This window comes from Phyllostomus discolor, chromosome X (genome assembly GCF_004126475.2).
Source record: "Phyllostomus discolor isolate MPI-MPIP mPhyDis1 chromosome X, mPhyDis1.pri.v3, whole genome shotgun sequence".
NCBI classification, from domain to species: Eukaryota; Metazoa; Chordata; class Mammalia; order Chiroptera; family Phyllostomidae; genus Phyllostomus; species Phyllostomus discolor.
The window spans coordinates 85587211-85610182 of NC_050198.1; the positions used below are offsets into that span (position 1 = coordinate 85587211).

Sequence of the window (22972 nt, forward strand, 5' to 3'; positions counted from 1 at the left end):
ATTGGTATGATACAAGTAAAATATTAACAATAAATAAAAAGGGCCCAAGCTATAGGAAATTCCAAGAAAATATTATAATAAAGAATCCTTGGACTGTTGGAGACATATTTTTTCCAGACTCCATTTCCTGTCTCCAAAACATTCATATATAAAAGGCCCATAAAAATTAATGAAAATGAAGCTATATCCCAAGAAATTATTTTCCTTAGAATTAAGTTAGAGTAATGTTCACTTGTTTTATAATTTTTATTATTTTAAAACTTTTTAAAATTGTTGTTCAAGTACAGTTGTCTACATTTACCCCCCAGCATACCCCCCCGACAGCCATCCCCACTTCCCACCCTTGATCCTTTCCTCCTTTGGTTTTGTCCATATGTCATTTATAGATGTTCCTGAAATTTATGTATTTCACTATTTGTCACAATTAAAAAACTCCCACAAACACCAGATGAAAACTGTAAAATTTAAATCAATAAATATTTAAAAGAAATAAAAAAGAATGAAAGGAAAATGTGTATTTTTCTAATTTGGAAAATACAGGGTCACTTTTCACAAAGTACAATTGTAATCATGTAGTGAAATTTAAGGTCATATTTCCATGATGCCAAATGTCTGGATCTTTGGAAATATCGAAGTAACTACTTGAAATGGTTTACATAGTCACCTTGCTATTTGGTCATATGTAGATACAGCCTTGAGTCTGAAGAAGGAGTGATAGTAGAATTGTATATCAAGTATATTCCTTCCTTTTTTCTCTCCCAAAAAGAAAAAGAAGAAAAGGAGACTGCTTAGTTGATAGAAGCTATTATTAATCCTGTTAATAAAAGTCATTATACTTAGGATACTTTGACTCAACTTGGAAAGAAGGCGGGGGACTCTAAAATTCAGTACATGTAAGGTGATATGAGTAATTTAGTTTTAATAGGCAGTTTTCATTCTGTCACTTATTATGCAGATAGGATGTAGCAAGTCTTGATTAAAAACAGAGACCCCACTTAACTAAACATATCCCTTTTCTTTTAGCAAACTTCGAAAAGATCATCCTTCCAAAATCCTGATCAATTTGTGTACCGCACTACTGATGCTAAACCTGGTATTTCTGGTCAATTCTTGGTCATCATTTCAGACAGAGGGACTTTGTATTGCAGCAGCAGTGGTGCTTCATTACTTCCTGCTTGTTTCTTTGACATGGATGGGCCTGGAGGCAGTCCACATGTATTTTGCTCTAGTTAAAGTCTTCAACATATACACTCCCAATTATATCCTTAAATTTTGCCTAGTTGGTTGGGGTAAGTATGCTGCCATTGTCCTTGGTGCCTCTGTTTTAAGACTGTGTATCTTTAGTTCTAATTCTGGCTCCATTAGACAAATTATTTGGGGTCAAATTCTGTTATAATCATAGACAAGGAATTAAGATTGTCTCACTGATGTTTGGGTGTACATCTCTTTTTCTGCCTATGTTGATCTAGAAATTCAACTTCTAACCTTCATGATGAGGAATCAGTCTGCAAATATTTAGTGAGCACCTGCTTGTGTATAGGCTATTTGCTGATCTATACTAGTGACCTGTCTGATTTTATCCTTCCCTTTATGGAAGTCACAATCCCAACAAGAACTTACTAATACAGCACTTACATGTGCTAGAAAGTGTTCTAAGTGCTTTACATACTTATTTAATCCTCACAAAATCTCTATGGAAAAGATCCCATTATTACTCCCATTTAATAGATTAAGACAGTGAGCCACAGAGGGATTAGGTAATTTGCCAAAACTCACACAACCAGTTACTAACTGGAAGAACTGGGATTTGAACCACGGGGGCTGTCTTCACAGTTTGGATTTTGACCTCTGTGATATCATATTGCCTAAGGAATAAAAAAGGACTTGCAATGTATGAAAGATGCTCTATCAGATATGCTCTCATTCTTACCATACCTCATGACTATCACCATCACTGCCGCCCTCTGGAAGAAGCCAGGAATGGAATTCAGCATGAAAATTTCCTAAATTAAATGTCATTTTATTGGTTTGTTTTCCTGTATTTCTAACTGACAGGGTCAGTTTATCTAATTTCTCCCCTCCTCCTTTCCCTATTTGAAACAGATTTTGAATTCAGAAAATGTGTTGGACACATAGGAGATGTATATTAAGTGTTATGCATAGAATACATAGGGAGACAGATTTTATCTTCCACTGCCTTTCTAAAGACAATAGCTTTTCAATTAGCTACTCATCTTTTTAATGAGTTCATTGACATAGTACAAGCTTTCATCTGGATACAATCAGTGTTCTCATCTCTGCTAATGTGAGAAGCAGAGATAGGCAAACGCTAAACAAATAAAAATCTAAAAAAATGTTTTAGTACACTTTGGAATCTGTCAGAAACAGAGCCAAAAGCAGTCAATACTCTCTCATTTACACCCTGCAGCCTTTATCTGTAAACTGTCAACTGGAAGATTGAAAAAGTTGTGAAAGAGGCTTCACAAATAATCCAAAGAGCTGAAAATACACATATGGCTAACAGTGAAGGGGCTGTAAATAGTACTCAGGACTGGCCTTCCTTCTCGCTCATCATCATTCACTTTCAACTTCCTCTTCAGACCCTTCCTTTTTCGGATCCTTGCTCCTTAAATGTTGGTGTTCCCCAGGGCTGACTTCTTACCACTTTGATCATCTTCTACAGCCACTTCCTAGGGTACTTAAGAATTAGGAAAGGCTAAGGCTTGATACTTTGGAGGCAGGAAAAACTTGGGTAATGTCAAGTACATACACAAGCTAAAGCAACTGTTGTATTCTGTTTATCACCTACATTGATAGTGAAAGGAAGAGTAGCTAAAGGTGTTGTTAGTTCCCAAGACTTTGCCTCACACAATGAAGAATGATACCAAGACAAAAGGGAACAGATGGCTGCCACATGAGTTGCGGGATTCCTTGTTGTTGAATAGCCAGCACTAAACTGAAGCTATGCCATACAATATTCTGCAGCTCTGTTTTGAGAAGGCAGGGTGCAAAGCTCCACATCTCCTCAGAACTTGGAGGCAATGAAAGACTCCCAGGGGAAATAGAGAGGAGAGCAGGTGATATCCTTGGAGCACCTCATAGGCCTGCTGCCTTCTTGAATTTGTGGAAGATCAGAAGCCATTCCACCAAAATTCAGATTAATTCTGATTCAAGAATTTGCCTAGTGGATGCCTGCAAGGTCACCAGTGAGCCAGTGCAGAGCTGTCCCACCACAGGGAGTTTTGGAGCATTTAAATATTTGATAAACACAATCAACTCTAAGGAAAAGGAATATTAGCATCTGTTTATGTTTGGAGTTCTGTCTTTCTAATAACAATGCAACCAACTGAAAAGATTTTAGTCTTTTATTTAAGTCCCTGTCCAAAGCAATAGATTTGTCCATATTGAAAAAAGTACAACCAGAAAGAATCTTTTTTTTTCAGTTTGAATTATCAAAGTGTAAACACAGCTTGGGGACTGCCTCACAACTTCCATTGTAGTGTGAACCTCCCATGATCCCTCCCCGCTTTGGTGTCCAAGTAGCATTTTTTTCAAAAGTGTACATCATACTAGGAACTCTGCTGTATGAGCAAAATACATATCTGAAGGGACTGTCCTGTTTATTACAGAATAGGACAGTGGGCCCAGGCCCACCACTAGCAGGAGCCAGCCTAGATTCACAACTTAGCTTCACCGGGGAATCTCCAAGCCCAGCACAAGTGGCAGCCATCTCAGATTGCTTTCTTGTTCAGATAGGGTGGCCCTGGGAAAAACACAGGTAAGGGCTCACCTTGGCCTGTACCACCTGGAAACCCCAGGGCCAGTGGACCTTGTGAACAGCTATAGACCACCCTAGAACACCAGCATCCTACACCTACAAAGCTGATCCTTTATGGAGGGAGGAGGTTGGTGGTCAATGGTCACAGACAATCTTTGCAGTGGACTGGCCTGGGTAAATCCTTCCCATTGATCTGGCAACAGCAACTGAGGCCCAAATACAAGAGGAGGGTGTACTCAGCCCACACAAAGGATGCACCCCAATTACCCAGCTTGGGTGATAGGGGAGGCTGTGCACTGGGCCCTATAGGACATGTACTACATTAGGGCACACCACCAAGACACGGAGTCAAAGCAGTTGTACCTATACATAAAAACAAACACAGGGAGGCTTCCAAAATGAAGACACAAAGAAACATAGTCCAAATGAAAGAACAGATCACAACTCCAGAAAAAGACCTAAATGAAATGAAGATAAGCAACCTATCAGATGCAGAGTTCAAAATAGTGATTACAAGAATGCTCAAGGAACTTAGTAAGGGCCTCATCAGCATAATGAAGGTATTTTTACCTTCAGAAATGAAGGACATACTAATTGAAATAAAGAACAATTTGCAGGGAAACAACAGTAGAGTGAATAAAACCGAGAATCAAATCAATGATATGGAAAGTAAAAAAGCAAACAACAACCAAACAGAACAAGAAGAAAAAAAAATCCAAAACATGAGTATAGCTCTGGATGGTGTGGCTCAGTGGATTGAGCACTGGACTATGAACCAAAGGGTCACTGGTTGGATTCCTAGTGAAGGCACATGCCTGGGTTGCAGGCCAGGTTCCCGGTGGGGGGCACTCGAGAGGCAACCACCCACTGATGTTTCTCTCCCACTCTTTCTCCCTCCCTTCCCCTCTCTCTAAAAATAAATGAGTAAAATCTTTTTTAAAAATGAGAATAGTATAAGCAGCTTCTGGGACAAGTTGAAGAGGTCCAAAAGGAACAAAACAAAACAAAACAGGTCTAACATTTGCATCATAGGGATGCCAGAAGGAGAAGAGAAAGGGCAAGAAATTGGAAATCTATTTTAAAAAATTACAAAAGAAAACTCCCCTTATTTGGTGAAGGAAATTGACATGCAAGTCCAGGAAGCACAGAGAGTCTCAAACAAGATGGATGCAAAGAGGTCTACTCTAAGACACATGATGATTAAAATGACAAAAATTAAGGGTAAAGAGGGAATCTTAAAAGCAGCAAGAGAAAAGCAGAGAGTTACCTACAAATGAGTTCCCCTAAGACTTTCAGCTGATTTCTCTACAGAAACTTTTCAGGCAAGAAGGGACTGGCAAGAAATATTCAAACTCATGAAAAGCAGGGACCTATAGCCAAGATTGTTATACCCAGCAAAGATACCATTTACAATCAAAGGGCAGATAAAGAGCTTCCCAGACAAGAAAAAATGAAAAGAGTTCACCATCACCAAACCATTATTATATGAAATGTTCAAGGGACTTATTTAAGAAAAAGAAGATCAAAACTATGAACTATGAAATGGGAATGAATAAAAATCTATCAACAATTGAATCTAAAAAACAAACTAAGCAAATAAGAAGAACAGACAGAATCATGGATATGGACAGCATTTTGATGGTTACCAGATAGAAGGGTGGTGTGAGACAGTGGGCAAAGAGGTGAGGTGATTAAGAAGTAGAAATAGGCAGTTACAGAATAGCCATTGTGATGTAGAGTACAGCATAGGAAATTGAGTAGACAAAGAATTTATATACATGACCTATAGACATGAACAATGGAGGTATTATTACCTGAGGAAGTGAGGGATGCTGGGTGGAGGGGGGCCAAAGGGGGAAAAATCAGGACAACTGTAACAGCATAATCAATAATATATAATTTTAACAAAAAGAATAGAACAGTGGGGAATTTCTCAAGATGCTTGTCACTCTATAACAGCTTTTTACAAAACCCCTAAAATGTGTGCAGATGTAATAATGCTCTTTATTTAGGAGAAATACATTGTTAGAAATAAATATATAATTTAAGCTTTGCAAATGTACATGAAATTGGATTTTTAAACCTTGTGTCTATACTCACATTCTGTTTGACTACTTTAACTGAACAGATTGCTTTATTATAGTCTGGCTGAATTGACTTGTCATTAACTGGTCAATCTAGTCAAAATGTCAAACTAATAATGAGTGTAAAAACAGGTCCTCTGTCAGAAAAACACTGAAAGCTGCAGCTAATTGCCTGTGTCCTTCATGCAAGGTGACCAAGACCAAAAGATGCCAGGAAATGAGGGGCAGTATTGAACAAGAGAAAAAATTAGTGGCTCATCATCTGAGAATAAAGGCTTGATGTGAACTTGCATTCCAATGAACTAGATTCTTCCATTGCCAAGTTGATTTTTGGTACTTGAGCTATTTTTAATAACCAGTGGGTGTTGTATTGGAGCCATTGGCATGCTGTTTAATTTAGCAGATTGGAGAACTCCTAGAAATGTTTAACTTGGAAGAATTTACAAACATTTTGCAAACAATAGTATTTTGAGGCCCACACATCCGTGGTTCATTTAAAGTGTCTTAACATAGCACACAGAGTCACTCATTGATCAGGATATTTCTCCTGCTTCCTAATGGGATGACTTTGGTTTGCTTCCCAACACTAGGGGTCCCAGCAATTATGGTGGCAATCATACTCACTGTGAAGAAAGATCTATATGGAAGTCTGAGCTCCACATCTTCATTGTAAGTACCAACATCTCTGCTTCTTAGGTGATGATGTTCTTGACCAACAGGGTATGGTAGGATGTTCCAGGCCTGGGCTTGGTCTTGATGCTGAATCTTCAGGGAAGGTTCAGCCTCAGCCTTTCTGGCCTAAACACAATCACAGACACACTCACAGAATGATTAGGTGCATGGGCTCTGTACTGCCTTGGGCAACTTAGTTTACTACTTCTTACTTCCATTTCCTGCTCTGGAAAATGGGGATATTAATGTTTGCTCTCAAATTAAAATGACATCATATATATAAACTGCTAAACATGTGCCTTGTTCCATGGGTAAGTGCTATACAACTGGCAGCTATTATAATTAGAAAACTTCCAGAACTTGGAAGGACATGGAGTGGCCACTATAAGGAAATATAAAGACATGTTGAAACATTTTCTACCTCTAGACAACAAAACTCCCCTGAAGATGACTCCATCTCTTCCCTTTGTAAATTAGCTTTGTTGTCTTACTGTTTTTCTTTTCTTTTCCTCCCCCTCTCTTTCTTTCTTTCCCCTTTTCTTCCCTTTCTTCTTTCATTTTCTCTCTCTTTTTTTTTGAGGTATAAATCCATCCCTTTGGATCTCTCATTTATAGCAAAACAGGCTAGCCATTTACTTTGCTTCATCTCCCTAGAACTTCCTTTTTAAAAATTATTTTATTGTTGCTCAATTACAGTTGTCTGCATTTCCCCCCAGCACTTACCCCCTACCCCAGTCAAACCCACCTCCCTCCCTTGCTTCCACCCTCCTCCTTGGTTTTGTCCATGTGTACTTTATAGTAGTTCCTGAAAACCCTTCTCCCCACTGTCCCCTCCCCCTCCCCTCTGGCTATTGTTAAATTGTTCTTAATTTCAATGACTCTGGTTATATTTTGTTTGCTTTTTTCTTTTGTTAATTATGTTCCAGTTAATGGTGAGATCATATGGTATTTGTCCCTCTCTGCCTGGTTTATTTCACTTAGCATAATGCTCTCCAGTCCCATCCATGCTGTTGCAAAGTGCATAAGCTCTTTCTTTCTCTCGGCTGTGTAGAATTCCATTTTGTAAATATACCATAGTTTATTGATCCACTCGTTTGCTGATGGGCACTTAGGTTGCTTCCAGCACTTGGCTATTATAAATTGTGCTGTTATGAACATTAGGGTGCATAGGTTCTTTTGGGTTGGTTTATTTTTAGAGAGAGGGGAAGGAAGGGACAAAGAGAGAAAGAGAAACATCAGTGTGTGGTTGACTCTTGTGCACCCCCTACTGGGGACCAGGCCTACAACCCAGGCATGTGCTCTAGACTGGGAACTGAACCTGTGACCCTTTGGGTTTCAGGCCAGCACTCAATCCATTGAGCCACACCACCCAGGGCTACTTACCCATATCCATATTTTTTAGCATTGCCTGTCAAGCACTTTTTAACTACAGATTTCCTCTCCCACTAGAATGAAATCAATGGTAGGAAGTCTTATCCCCCAGGCTTCTCTGTTTTTCATACTGACATGACAGTTTTCAGAAGGTCAAAATACTACTGTCAGCATATGCTTTCTAATTAAAATTTCTTGTTATCTGTTCTTTCTCTCCCTTTTCCCTACTCATCTAATCTTCCATCCTCCCTTCTTGCCTGTTTTGTGACTTAAAGTGCCCCCCATTATCTATCTAATGGTTATTCTTCTTCAAAGATGAAAAGCAAAAGCAAAGTCAGAACAAAACTAACTCCACTCCCCCTGAAAACAGGCCTTATATATGTGAAATGATTAGTAAGAGGCAGACTTTTCTAAGATCTTAAAAAAATATATATATATATATTTTTTGAAGAAATAATGCAGATACAATACATGGCACAAATTCAAATGTATACAAGGGTAGAGGATGGAAAATAGGCTCCACTCCCAGCCCCAGATACCCAGTTTCTCTCTCCTGATGCAACTCTTATTACAAACAATCAAATTTGTATAGATATTCTCTTGCACACTTTGTTATCCAAATGGTAGGTATACATTACTTGGTATTGGGTTGGCAAAAAAATTCAATTGTTTTTCCCCCATAAGATGGCTGTAGTAACACTTAGCTGTCTTTAATTTCATTGAAAACAATTTTGTTAGATTGTATTGTGACAGCTGTCATATCAATGTGCATTTAAAACAAACATCAAAATTGGTGAACTTTTGTGTAGCCATTTTAATATTGAAGATGGAAGAAAATATGCAATGTTCCCAGCATATTGTGCTTTATTATTTGAAGAGAGGTGAAAACATAACTGAAACACACAAAAAAGGTTTGTGCAATGTGTGGAGAAGGTGCTGTGACTGATCAAATGTGTCGAAAGTGGTTTGCAAAATTTTGTGCTAGAGATTTCTCACTGGACAGTTTGATAGTAATGAAATCAAAACATTAATTGAGAACAATCACGTTTTACCACACTGGAGATAGCTGACATAGTCAAAATTATCAAATAAATAAAGTCATTAGTGGAAATGCAAAATGTGTCTTTCATTTTACAGAAAAAAAAACTAAATGGACTTTTTAGCTAACCCAATACTTAACACTATGTCTTGGAGATGATTTTCTATCTAAACATATAGTGCTCAGGGACTTCCAGTCAAGGTGGTAGCATAGGTTACTACAGCATACCTCTTTGTACAACCACATCAAAATTACAGCTAAGATATACAACAAGCATCACACAGAACTGTCAGAAATCAAGTTGAATAGAAGTCTGACTACTATGGAATTGAAGAAACCATAAGCATCCAGACTGGTAGAAGGGGCAGAGATGTGGAATGGGTTGGTCCCACATCCACGTGTGGTGGATAAAAATTCAGGAGGGATATCTTGGGAGCAAGAAGTCCCAGCCGCACACCAGGACCTCATCCCAGGGTTCCAGTGCCAGGAATATAAATCTCCACAACTTCAGGCTGCAAAAAACCATCAGGGATTGAGTCAGTGAAAGAAACTTTTGGAGTACTGAGGAGTTCCTCTTAAGAAACTCACACATGGCCTTAATCAGACTCACATCCTCTGAGCTCCAGCAATAGGGTAGGAGTTTGAAAGGCACCAGTGGCATATAGGGAGGCACTGAAGTGTCGGGCATCAAGTCAAGAGCTGGGGGACAGCTTTCTCCAAGACAGAAAGGCAGGCAGAGGCCATTACCCCCTTTCTGAACCCTCCCCTCACCACAGAGGCACAGAGCTGGGAGGCTCCATCTGAAACTCCATATCTGAAACTCCATCAACCTGGATAACACTGTTTTCCCTGCCCTGGAGACCCCTGAGGCTCCATCCCACCCAACTCACAGCTGTAAACGTTGGCTTTTCCATATCAGTGGCTGGTTTTGGCTCATGCTTCACAACTTCCTAAATCCTTTCAAACAATCAACAGTTAGCCTCAGTGAGTCACAGTCACAGTGCCTCTTGATAAGTGGCCCCAGGCATGATACTGATACTAGCAGCAGCCAGCCAAGATTTACACTTGGCTTCACCTGGGAATCTCCAAGCCCAACACAAATAGCAGCCACCTCAGATTGAGTTATAACTCAGGCAGAGTGGCCCTGGGAAAAACACAGGTGAGGGTTGATCTTGGCCTGCACCACCTGGGAAAGCCCAGAGCCTGCACACCCAGTGGACAGCTACAGACCACATCAGAGCACCAACAACCACCCTGCCCCAACACAGGTGATTTTTCCACAGAGGGTGGATGTTGGTGGTCTGTAGTCACAGCCAGTTATTGAAGCTGACTGGCCTGGGTAAATTCATCCCATTGATCTGCCAACATGAATCAAGGCCCCAATAGGAGAGGAGGGTGTACTCAGCTTACACATAGGGTATACCTTGCATTCCCATATGGCTGAAAGGGGCTGTGCCACTGGACCCTACAGGACACCTACTATGATAGGCCATGCTAACAAGACAGGTAGAGTCATAGCAACTCTACCTAATACATAGAAACAAACACAAGGAGGCTTCCAAAATGAAGAGACAAAGAAACATGACCCAAATGAAAGAACAGATCAAAATTCCAGAAAAGGAACTAAACAAAATGGAGATAAGCAATCTATCAAATACAGATTTCAAAACAGGGCTTATAAGGATGCTCAAGGAACTTAGTGGGGACCTCAATAACATAAAAAAATATCCAGTAAGAAAGGAAGGATACACTCATTGAAATAAAGAACAACTTACAAGGAAACAACAGTAGAGTGAATAAAGCTGAGAATCAAAGCAATGATATGGAACATAAGGAAACAAAAAACAACCAATCAGAACAAGAAGAAAAAAGAATCCAAAAAACATGAAGACAGTACAAGCAACCTCTGGCACAACTTCAAGAGGTCCAACATTCACATCATAGGGATGCCAGAAGGAGAAGAGAAAGAGCAAGAAATTGGAAACCTATTTGAAAAAATTACAAAAGAAAACTCCCCTTATTTGGTGATGGAAATTGACATGCAAGTCCAGGAAGCACAGAGAGTCCCAAACAAGATGGATACAAAGAAGCCCACTCTAAAACACATCATAATTAAAATGCTAAAAATTAAGGGTAAAGAGGGAATCTTAAAAGCAGCAAGAGAAAAGCAGTTAGTTATCTATGGGAGAGTTCCCATAAGACTGTCAGCTAATTTCTCTACAGAAACTTTGCAGGCAAGAAGGGACTGGCAAGAAATATTCAAACTCATGAAAAGCAGGGACCTATAGCCAAGATTGTTATAACCAGCAAAGATACCCAGCATTTACAATCAAAGGGCAGATAAAGAGCTTCCCAGACAAGAAAAAATGAAAAGAATTCATCATCACCAAACCATTATTATATAAAATGTCACCCTGGCTGGTGTGTCTTTGTGGATTGAGTGATGGCTTGCAAATCAAAGGGTCACTGGTTTGATTCCTAGTCAGGGCACATGCCTGGATTGCAGGCCAGGTCCCCAGTCAGGGTTATGTGAGAGGCAACCACACATTGATGTTTCTTTCCCTCACTTTATCTCTCCCTTCTCCTCTCTAAAAAATAAATTAAAACAATCTTTTTAAAAAGAAGTAAAAATAGGTAGTTATAGAATAGCCATGGGGATGTAAAGTACAGTATAAGAAGTGGAGTAGCCAAAGAACTTATACACATGACCCATGGACATGAACAATGGTGTGGGGATTGCCTGAGGGAGTGGGTGTGCTGGGTGGATGGGAACAGAGAGGGAAAATTGGGACAACTATAATAGCATAAGCAATAAAATATAATTTAAAAAGAAATAAAAATGCAAAAATACATATAGCTCTGTCTTTTAAAAAAGTTTTCTATAGCTTCCTTTAAAGCTTAAGATGATATTCAGGGAAGCTTAAGTATTAAGCTTCTATTAGGGTAATTAAATGCTTCTCCCATTTCTCCCAAGATACACAAACATATGCAAACTCACACATACATGAAAGTATCTACATCAACATAAGTAATATGATCACAAGAGATTTTCCTGGTTCTGGAAAGGGGGTTTCAGCTAAATTGACATAGAGAGGAATTAATGAAACTTGTCTATATTAATAATTAGAGGTAATACCACCAGTAATAGGAAATGTTATTAGATGAATATCCATTCTCATAAGTTACCACATATTTCTTTTTAAATAGAAATGGTAGAGCCATTAATCACTCCAGTGGCCAGTGTTGCCTTCTACAGTCGAAACTGGTAGCTGTGCTTAGAGTTTTAAAAAATATATATATTATTTTAAAGCAATACAACCTGAGCTCTTTTGTTACATTTGCATTAACTCTGATAAGCTCATCATTGATGTAACATTCAGAAAAGCCAGTCATTACCCTTGTCCTTTTATTGTGACATTTATCATGCAAAGCAAAATTTGTACTGCATATAAAAACTCAGGTATAAGATGAAGGAAGGCCACTTTGGGGGCAATACATAACTTATTTTTATGCTGTTGAGGAAGAGAAGAGCCTCCTAGGGAATTGGACTGAGAGGTTTCTGAATATGTAGGGCAGAAATATCCTCTGGGTTTTCTGATTTTGACACTAGAAAGAAGCTTGAACTGTGTGGCTCAGGAGATTGAGGTTCTTGTCCCAGAGGTTTGTCAACTAGGTGTTCTCAGGTGGAATGAAATTGTCTAGGGGATCTTCAGATTCTCACTGCAAAATGTGAGTTTATGTTTCTGTACCTCACAATGGTCTTGTCTGTTTTGTCTCTTACAGCTGTTGGATTAAAGATGATTCTACCTTTTACATCTCAGTTGTGGCTTATTTTTGCCTCATATTTCTCATGAATTTCTCCATGTTTTGCACTGTTCTTGCTCAACTGAATTCCATGAAATCTCAAGGCCAGAAGACTTGGCGGAACATGATCCTGCATGACCTCAAAGGCACAACAAGCCTGACATTCTTACTTGGCCTCACCTGGGGGGTTATCTTTTTCGCTTGGGGACCTGTGAGGATCTTTTTCTTGTATCTTTTTGCCATTTTTAATACTTTGCAAGGTAACATTTTCTTCTTTGTATTTTGGAAAATAATCTCATCTTTCAGGGATTTAAAGGAGGGAAAAAAAGAAAGATACTCCAAGAGGTCTCTGCTGCCAGTGAATTGGCAGACAGCCATTGAAAATATTAGCTAGATGTTAGGACTTCATTAAATAGCCCAATCTCTCTTCCTCAGGGCTGTAAAGAGAAGCTCAGATAGCTCACTGAACTCCAGCTAGTTTTCAGTCTATAACAAACATTGATTGGCACTACTTCTTCTTGCATTGCATCAACAATATTGTGCTTATAACTGTAGAGATTTGAACTTGTGTTGACATTTTGAAGTGCACTATCCAGTTGAACATAGCAATTACTGGACAGTAGAAACGTTAATCTTTTGACCCCATAGACTATGGCTGCATCAGATATTCTAATACATTGTAAAAAGGAGCCAGGCTAGGAAATTGTAGAGTCACAGAAGAATGAAGGTGAAGAGCAAAGAGCAGTGGTGTCAAGGGAAGAGGCTAAGTTTCTAGTCTTGGTTTTGTTACAAATAAACCTTGAAAAAGTTGCCAGAACTGGTTGAATTAGATGATTCTAAACTAATGGCTCTATAGCTCTTTAATGTCCTTCCTATTTTCTGGTGAAAGGAGGAAATAACAATGGAGTAATTAAATGGTAGGTCAAAGATGGTGTGAGAAGTAAAAGCTAGGGTTCTGGTTAATATATCTCTGAGTAATTGTTGATGTTCATTTTAGACTGATTTTGCCTATTACAAACTCTTGGAAGAGGCATGAAGAGTGATTTCCAGGGAGTCACAAACTCCACCCCATGCTCTTATCCTCAAGTTTGGCCCAGTTGATTTGGGCCACTGCAGCAGGCTGCGGGTCGACTTGGGCAGTTCATTGAGTTAGGGTCTCCTTTAGTACTTTTAACTATTCATTTGATAAATGCTTTTTACCAGAGTGCAGTCCATTGGTAGTCCCATGGGGTGCTCTAGGAGGAAAATGGTTCTATGGTCAAAGAAGTTTGGGAAATGTGGCAAACTACATGTCCCATTCTTGAAATGGCACAGTATACATTAACATGGTGAAAGTCTTGAGAAATTATGTTGGAAAAAATACCTTTAAAATTATCTTAACCCAGCATTAAAAAAACTTCAGAGCACTTTGTCATTGTGGTTGTTAACCCCTGAGGAATCTTGGGAAATATGAATTGGTGTGCAATTATGGTATGCCAAGTATTTGTCAGGTGCTACATGGAAATGGGGGAACAATCTAGAATAAGAAATATATAGTGATTGAAGAAACTATTTTGTTTTGCAGCAGTGAGGTGTATCAACTGAAACTTTTTGTCCCACCAGGTAATGCTAGCCTTATATAGCTATATTCTTATTAGATTGTGAAAAGACACAAAATGTGTTGTTCTTCTTTCACATGCCATTTTTATTCCTTGTTATAATAAGGACAAAATGTTTGTGAACTCTCTACCCCCACTCTCTCTTGGTTTCCTTGGAGGCTACCAGCACTTGGTTGTATCCTAGATTGTTGACTGAGACACTGGTGATGATTCTATACTTTACCTCTTGATGGAACTACCTGAATTACACTGAGATTACCTTGGTCTCAGTATCATGGTGTTTTAAGAAATAACTAATCTCAGTGTAGAATGTACAGAGTAGATTAAGAACTAGGTGCCTATGCAGATTTCTTCCTCAGCAATAACTCCAGGCTTCTCTCTAGGTCACTCACTTCGAGGAGAATGTACTTACCATATGGAAAGAGGGGTTAAAGGGAAAGCTGACAAAAGAACCAGAAAGCAAAGCATTTTAAAACTTATAAGGAGAGAGGGGTGTTTTCAAAACAGCAAGTACTTCATTCCTATGGTGGAAGGGAATGTAGTATCTAAGCAGGAAGCCTATATGGGTAGAAGCAGAATCCAATTGGAGTTTTCCTGAGAACTAAAACCAAAGTCCCATAGATCCAACATCAACAGAGCTAAGCTGTCTCTGTCTATCAGATATGCTTTATGTCAACTAAGCACCAAGCATTTCTAGTTCCTAGTTCTGCCTGCAAGAGAGAACATACCATCATGCAGAAAGGGTGTTTACAGGGCCCGAGTTTTAAACTCAAGACACACACAGACACACTCACACACCCCAAATACTCAAAACAAGAATGCAGTGAAGCAAGTGAACAAATTAGACATTTAAAAGATGGATGGCAAGTTTGCAATTTTAGGTGAAGGGGGTTGACCTGTGGTCAGGTGTGAAAAAAATTATAATCATAATGAGCCATTTCTGAAGGAGGAATACACAAATAAAAATGCAGGTGACAAAAACCTGACATTTTCTCTCATGCTTATGTTCTAATGAGTAAGCAGATCAATCTGTTATTGGAAAGAAAAAGGAAGGCTGTCAGGCAGAGAGGGAGAGCTGGCAGGCAGCTCATTGGAATTCACGGGATAACCTTTAAGTCTGAGAACTAACTAAACTCCATGCAGGAAATCAGAGCAGTAATAGGGGCTTGTTGTCACTGTTGCCCTTTTTCATGCTGGAGCTGGAAGAGTTTTACTTGCTCTGAGACTAGGATTTTATCTCATTGGGTTGCTGTACCACTTTCCAGGTGACTGCTGCTCAGAAAAGGATGCTGGATTCATCACCACAGTTGTTTGGTTACAAGTGGAGTCAAAGCCTTCAGGGGAGGTGATGAGACTGTTATTCTGCTCAGCCTCCAGATTTCTGTCTCCCACCTGGAATCAGACAGTCTCAAGGCTGGGACCAGGGAACCAAAAACTTCCTAATCCAACTTGCCATCAAGTGATAGGAAGGCATGTGCCTCTACCTGAAAATTTTAAGTGACAGAGAGCTGACTATTCCACAGAGCAAAACATTTAACTTCTCTCTTTTTTACATTGAAATGTATTTGGCATATAACATTGTATAAATTTGAGGTGTACAACATGTTCATTAAATACATTTATATATTATAACATGATTGCCATTGTAGCTTCTAAACAACTCTGAATCTTATCCAGGTCATCCTTTTCTGATAGTAGTATAGTGGAGTGGTTAAGCCCTTGGTCTTTGCAGCCAAACTGCCTATCATTAGTCTTAATGCTGCCAGCTCCACATCAGCTGAGCTGATGACTGGGTCAAGTTTACTAGACTTCTGGATCTCTAACACCTCTCATCTATAAATATAAGACTAATAGCACAAAGTTTATGGTCTAGTCATTGCTTAGTACATATTAGCTGTGATTTGTTACTACATGGTTGTCTGTAGCTTCCTCCCATTGTTTCTAGTTCTAACCTGGCAACCACACTGAATAAGCCTAATTTATCCTTTTCATGACAGCCCTTTCAGATGGTAGCTATGACTATAGTTACCATCTCTCCCCACCCTTTATTCCCCACTCCAAGTTTTCTCTTATCCAATACAAAAACTCAGCTCTTTTAGTTTTTCCTCAAGTCCATCCCTATTCTTGTTTCCTCTAAGTATTCTTGAATATTTCAATTTTTCATTATCTTCTTAAAACAAAGTCTCCCAAATAGAGCATGGTACTGGTAGGAGGAAGTACCAAACCAGGGCAGATGGCAGGAAATTCTCACCTGCCTCTGTTAAGATCCTTTACTCCCACTAATGTCCTAGCTGAAGTGAGCTTTGGGGGCATTTACTGTTGACTCATACTCAGCTTGCAATGAACTAAGACAACTGTGATCCATCACTAATTGCTGCCTTCAGGATAACTGGCCAATGAGAGAGCAAGCTGAACACTGTTTAGAGAACAAAGGTTTCAAAACTGCACTTGGGCCAAAAGAAATAGTTTGAGACCCAAGAAGGTATTACTAGGGTTGCAGAAGGCTGTGAGAGTTTGTGTGTCAAGTGCCTTGGGGTTCAAGTCAACAAATAGCTATTGAGCTGATACATATAGTACTAGAGGAAAAGGGAGTAGTGATATAAAGATGAAAATGAAAGATATTTCATCCCTGAAACATATTACAGCTAGGTGGAGAAATTGACAATACATGGAGAATAATATGGCCAAATATAGCAAATATAACGAAGTGCTATGGGAATTCAGAAGAGGGAAAGATGAGTTTTAGTTTGAGGCATCTGGAAAGGCTTTGTGAATAAAAAGACTTTTACCATGGACCATAAAAAAAGTCAGGATGTTTATAAGAATTATTTCTGCCCATTCTACCTCCAAACCTTAGGAAATTCAATTGGCTTTCTAGGGCATTGTAATCAGGATCATCTTGAGTCCTACTTTTATCTCCCAAGAAGATATTTCAGAGGGTAGGTATGGGAAATGGCCAATATTGCTGGTAGACACGTTCAGCTCCTGTATCCCACTTTCAGGGAAAAATCAGGGCTGGCAGTGGAAAAGTAGGGGACCAAATTTATGATCTCCACTCCCTGTAATTATGTAAATGATGAGTGTATGTATTTGTTATTTATTGCTGTGTAACAAATTACCCTCAAATTTTAGCAGCCTAAAACAATAAACACACAATTTCTGAGGGTCATGGATTCAGGAGAAGCTTAGCTGGATGACTCTGACCCAGGGACTCTTACAAAATTACAGTCAATATGCCAGCCAGGGCTTTAATCATCTGAAGACTTTACTAAGTCTAGCAAATCTGCTTCCAGGAAGGCTCACTCACATGGCCATAGACTGGAAGCCTCAGTTTCTCACATGTGGGCTTATCCACAAGGCTATTAAGGTGTCCTCAAGACACAACACTTAGTCCTGGCTGGTGTGGCTCAGTGGATTGAGTGCTGGCCTGTGAACCACAGGGTCACCAGTTCAATCCCCAGTCAGGGCACATACCTGGGTTGTGGGCAAGGTCCCCAATAGCGGGTGTGTGAGGCGTCTACACATTGATGTTTCTCTCTCTGTCTTTCTTCCTCCTTTCCCCCCTCTAAAAATGAATAAATAAAATCTTAAAAAAAGACACAACACTTGGATTCCTTCGAAGTGAGTGATGAGAGGAGTGGGGAGAGAGAGGTCTTTTATTACCTAATTTTGGAAGTGATGTACCATTACTTCTACCATGTCCTCCAGAGGAAACTATATGAGGATATGAATGCCAGGATGTTGAGATCATTGAGAGCCATCTTGGGGGCTAGCTATCAATGTAGACCTGATCTCTCAAGCTCTAAGAAGGACATCAGCCCAAGGGTTGACATGAAATCTTGATACAGATCATCTTGCCATCACTGCCTTTGGCAGGGAGGCTAGGAAGATGAGATCAGAAAGCCAATAATGGCCATGGGATTTTTTAGAAGGTGTGTCTATGGTGAGAAGAGTAGACCTGAATCTAGGCATTGGTGACAGCTAGTAAAAAAAGCTGAAAAAGACTAACCTTCTTCTGTTATAGGATTCCTCATTTTTGTGTTCCACTGTGTGATGAAGGAGTGTGTGCGGGAGCAGTGGCAGGTATACTTCTGTTCTGGGTGGTTGCAATTGGACAACTCTTCAGGTAAGATGCCAGTTTGGGTAAGGTTTTGAAAATTGCAGGTTTTATAAAGCTAATCAGATTAACTTGTCCCCTTACTTGAGCCCATACAGCATCAACATCAAAATGGAGCTGTTTCCATGTCATGGAAATGATTTGTACTTCTGTGCTGAGACTAATGAAGTCAGGGGAAGGATGTGACTTGGGCCATATTTTAAGTTAGTGAAGCTTCTCTTTTGGCCCAGGTTCCTTGGATTGCTTGTCCTCACTGTCACCTGAGTCTTGATTCAATTAAAAGAACATTGATTGAGTGCCTACTGTGTTCTAGACACTGTGTCACAGGGGCTTTCTGGCCCATAGCCAACAGTGGGTTGAGTGAATGTGGGAACTAAAAAGGGATGGTGTAGGTGGGGAACTTGTCAGCATCCTTAACATGCCTGGCTAGAGGGCTCCATGGATGGACCAGTGTCCCTTCCAGCACAGTGGGAGTTATAGCAGAGTCTGATTAAGCCTCTGAGAATATCTCCAGTCCAGGCAAACTAATTCTATGTTTATAAAAAGCCTCTTCCATCCAATTCAGGCAGCTTCTCTGAATCTTGATGCAAAACTCCTTTAGGTAAGGCAGTGCTTGAATTCAAAGATTCTGTAAGTGATACAGGAATTTTACTCCTTTATGCTGGGCATGTCAGTAAAACCTGCTGGTCCCTGTTCCAGGCTCTAGGGAAAGCAGGCATCCTTGGTAGGGGAATTGGCTCTGCTTATATCACTTCATAGAAAATCTGACTCCTTCCAGAGAAAATACTCTGTACATTGGACTTTATATTTTTTAAACAGGATTATGAGGTATAATTTACCCATATGAAGTATACAGTTTGATGAGTTTTATGTTTTTAACTTTTTTGGTGTCATTTCAGATTGGAGTTGCAGGTATGAGCTAAATGTTGGGTGTAAGCAGAAACGAGTGAAGAAAACCTTTGAGCACAAATTGTTGGCACCATCCCTCAAGTCAACTGCAACTAGTTCCACTTTCAAATCTTTAGGCTCTACACAAGGCACACCTTCAGAAATAAGCTTTCCAAATGGTGAGAGAAACAGCTGTGTTGTCTACACTTATATTTCAGAGATTCTGAATTAATGTGAGGCCACATATGTGGTCTTGGGAAATTCTTCTTTCTGAAACCTAAAAGCACATGTACATACATGAGCTCATTCTTTGCTGAGAAAAAATGTGTATAAAAGCACTTAGTATGTACAGATCTGGGGGATTATTAGACTAATGGAGGAGAAAAGAGACTGAAGGTTAAAAAAATGGGTAATTAAAAGCAACTATATATATTACTAAAACCAGAAGAAACCTTAGGCATTGTCTAGCGCAATCCCCTCATTTTATAGGTGAGCAAGCAACCTTATGCAGAAAAAGCAAAATGCCTTGTGGACAGTCACTCAGCCCATCAGCAGAGAACTGGAGCCAGGGCTCGAGCCTCCTGACTCTCAGGCTAGTGCTCACTACACTCTACCAAGAATACCCCCTGAGCTGTACAATACTCATAGATGCTCACCTTCTTCCATAGGAAGCCAAATTTCTAGGTACAGAAACAGGTGTTGAAGTGAAGATGGGTATTGGGAGGGAAATATGGGGAAATAATTGGCCTAAAGGCCTTAAGTGAAGAGAAAGGTAAAGAGAGGAAGAACTTAAGTATTCAAGTCGATGTGATGACTCTGTGTTCTGTGCTTTCAGCTGGATGATGGTGAAGTGGCCTTTGGTTGCTTTCTTAAAGACCAAAGTAGACCCTAGTTCACACACACAGAACTCATTTGGTGGCCTGGCTATAATCATTCTCCCACCTTCTCAGCACTGGCTGTAAAACTTCCTTGTCTGCTTATATTTTTCATTATGTTGGTTCCATATGAAAGTTCTATTTCCAAGGGCTGCAGCCAATTTGGAATCAGCATGGTGGTTTTTTTTTAAAGCATCAAACTTGGAGTCAGAAGGCTTTGAATCAAGTCCCAGCTCTGTCACTAATCTTGACCTTGGGGATATTATTTTTCTATTCAGAGCTGCATTCTCTCTATCTTCAATTCAGTACTGTTTAAGGCAACACTATTTTCCAGTTTAGGCTAATTGGACTAGTGTACAAATGGAGTCTCAGTCTACATTTCTGCATGGAAAAGTTGGTGCATATGAAAAAAATTTTTCCTTGGCCACAAGTGTCCATCAAACTCTGGCCAACTAGCAGATATGTTCTGGTGTTCCTATGGAGGCACTGGGGAGCCACGGCATATAGACAAGTAGGGGCTATGGAAGTTCCTTAATACATAATAATTGGGACTGATTGGGTAAAGTCATTTTTTAAAGAGTAGATGTTTTTTTTTAAATACAGAGTAAAATCATTTTTGCAAAGGGATTGATTAGTATCAGTTCCCCTGCTGTCCCTGTGAGATAGTTTCATTAGCAAATATATGAATAAAATGTACACATTTTGCTTATGAGGAACAGCAACAAATTCCACATCCAGGATATTAATGTTGTACCAAGCAATAGATCCAGAGAACTAAGGTGCCTGGATTTGTAAAGTAACTCAGCCAGTGGGGCAGGTAGTCTAGCCTTTTAGGCCCAGATTCTAAAACTGCAATCTGGATGTTGCCATCAGACCTGTGGCAGCCAGAAGCTCAATTCTATTAGTGCAGAGTGAAAACTTGTGCGTTCTGTACCACTAGGCCCTCTAAGGCTGAGAAACAGCTAAGCTTCCAGAGCAAGAACATTAAATTCACAGATGATCTAGATTTCTGTGTTACCATTTTATGTTGTCTCTCCTGGAGGCCCCCTAGGTTTGTCCATGCATATCATCCCCTACGTTAAGGTTGCTGTGAATGACACAGTTTATTATTTACAATGCAGGAAGAACATATGTACTTGTAATTGTCTAAACGGTGCTGTCAAGATAAATTAATTCACCCTGAATTTATATTAAACTATCTATGGAAAGCACCACACTTTTACTTCCTTCCAAATTCCTTTATTCATTTCTTCATTAGATAAAATATTCTTATGCTTGTGCTATATACAAAGTCCCCAATGATATGGCTGAAAATGTTCTTTTTGTTTGTTTGTTTGTTAATACAGGTGACTTTGATGAAGATCCCTACTTTTCTCCCTTGAGTTGTGATGGTGTGCCTTATTGTGTGGAAAGAATATTACCTGAGGAAATCAAAATGAATTCTATTCATAAACAAAGATTTCTTCAATAAATTCCAAAAGAGGCATCCACCTCCCCCTACCCCCAGGTTGAGGAAAATGTTGATTTGTGAAGCCATCTCCTCCAGCTTCATTTTCTAAATATTATTTTGGAAGGGAAAGAATGAGATAGCACTTAGTGAATATTAAATTCAGAATATTTCTCCTATTATTGTTATAGTTATTTCTTTTTTAGATAAGATTTAAGGTTTTAGTTATATTAGGGGAGAAATGTCTACAGCTTTTGAGATTTAGTTTAAAAAATCTAATTGTCTACATACTGTTGAAAGAAAAAAAAAATCAAGATAAGGGTTCTTACTGCCTTGAGAGTCAAACAATTTCAGGTGGCCAAAGTTACTGGATACCAAGTTGACCTGACACCCACAGAGTAAGCAGATAGGAAGAGCCACAAGGTGATACCTTGTAGGGGGAAAAACACACAAAAAAACCCCCCTCACTATCCTGTTGGTCTGTCGTGACAAATCACCTGCAATCCTCATTATCTAAGTCATTCTTTTGATTGCAGCCCCTTGTTAAAATATAAACATGTTTTGTGAAAAGGGTGGCTCATCAATCCACAGATACCCAAGAATTCTCTAGTGGGGATACATTTCTCAGCCAAGACAGCATGTGAGGCAACAGTAAGCAGGGTTCAGAGGAATGTAACAGAATAGGAACTATCTGAAGCTGGACTTTCTCTTTAGGGAGGAAAGGAGAAGTCAGGGTAAGCAGGACAGTAGGAGATAGAGACAAGAAGAGTCATCCAAAGGCAAAACAATGAGCATTGAAGATGAATTTTGCCTGCTTTACATTAGCATGATGGGTGGCCTTCTTAATCCCATTCCAAATACTGCCACCGAGGCTTCTCAGCCAGGCAGGCTGCTTGCATTTGGCCTTGGGTAAAAATGAGTAAAGAGATGAACATTCTAGAAGGATACACAAACAACTGATATCATGAATTGCCTTTAGGAAGTGTAACAGGGTATATTTATATCTTTCAAATCTTGTACTGAGAGAATATATTACCCCTTCAAACAATAAATAAATGTATACATAAATAAATAAAATACCATTGGACTCTTCCAATTAGAAAGAAAGATAAACTCTTTGTTTTTAGTACCATACATCTAATATCCCATTACCATTGTGAGTATGTATGATGTGGTGGGCTGCAAAGACAACAGACATAGGTTCAAATCCCAGCTCTTGACAGAGATGTGACAGATTCCTACATGTGACACTTGGGGAAGTAATAATAATAGTATATTCAACCTTGAGCTGAACTGATG

General features: G+C 39.4%; 1 protein-coding gene across 1 annotated transcript in view; it reads left to right on the plus strand.

Annotated features, from left to right (window-relative positions):
* Positions 1-21697, plus strand: part of ADGRG4 (adhesion G protein-coupled receptor G4) — a 97801-nt gene extending 76104 nt beyond the window's left edge. The window contains 6 exon segments of the mRNA XM_028523373.1: positions 1024-1289; positions 6453-6531; positions 12728-13008; positions 18371-18472; positions 19363-19530; positions 21573-21697. Coding sequence (XP_028379174.1) covers positions 1024-1289; positions 6453-6531; positions 12728-13008; positions 18371-18472; positions 19363-19530; positions 21573-21697 — 1021 coding nt within the window.
* The last annotated feature ends 1275 nt before the right edge of the window (positions 21698-22972 follow it).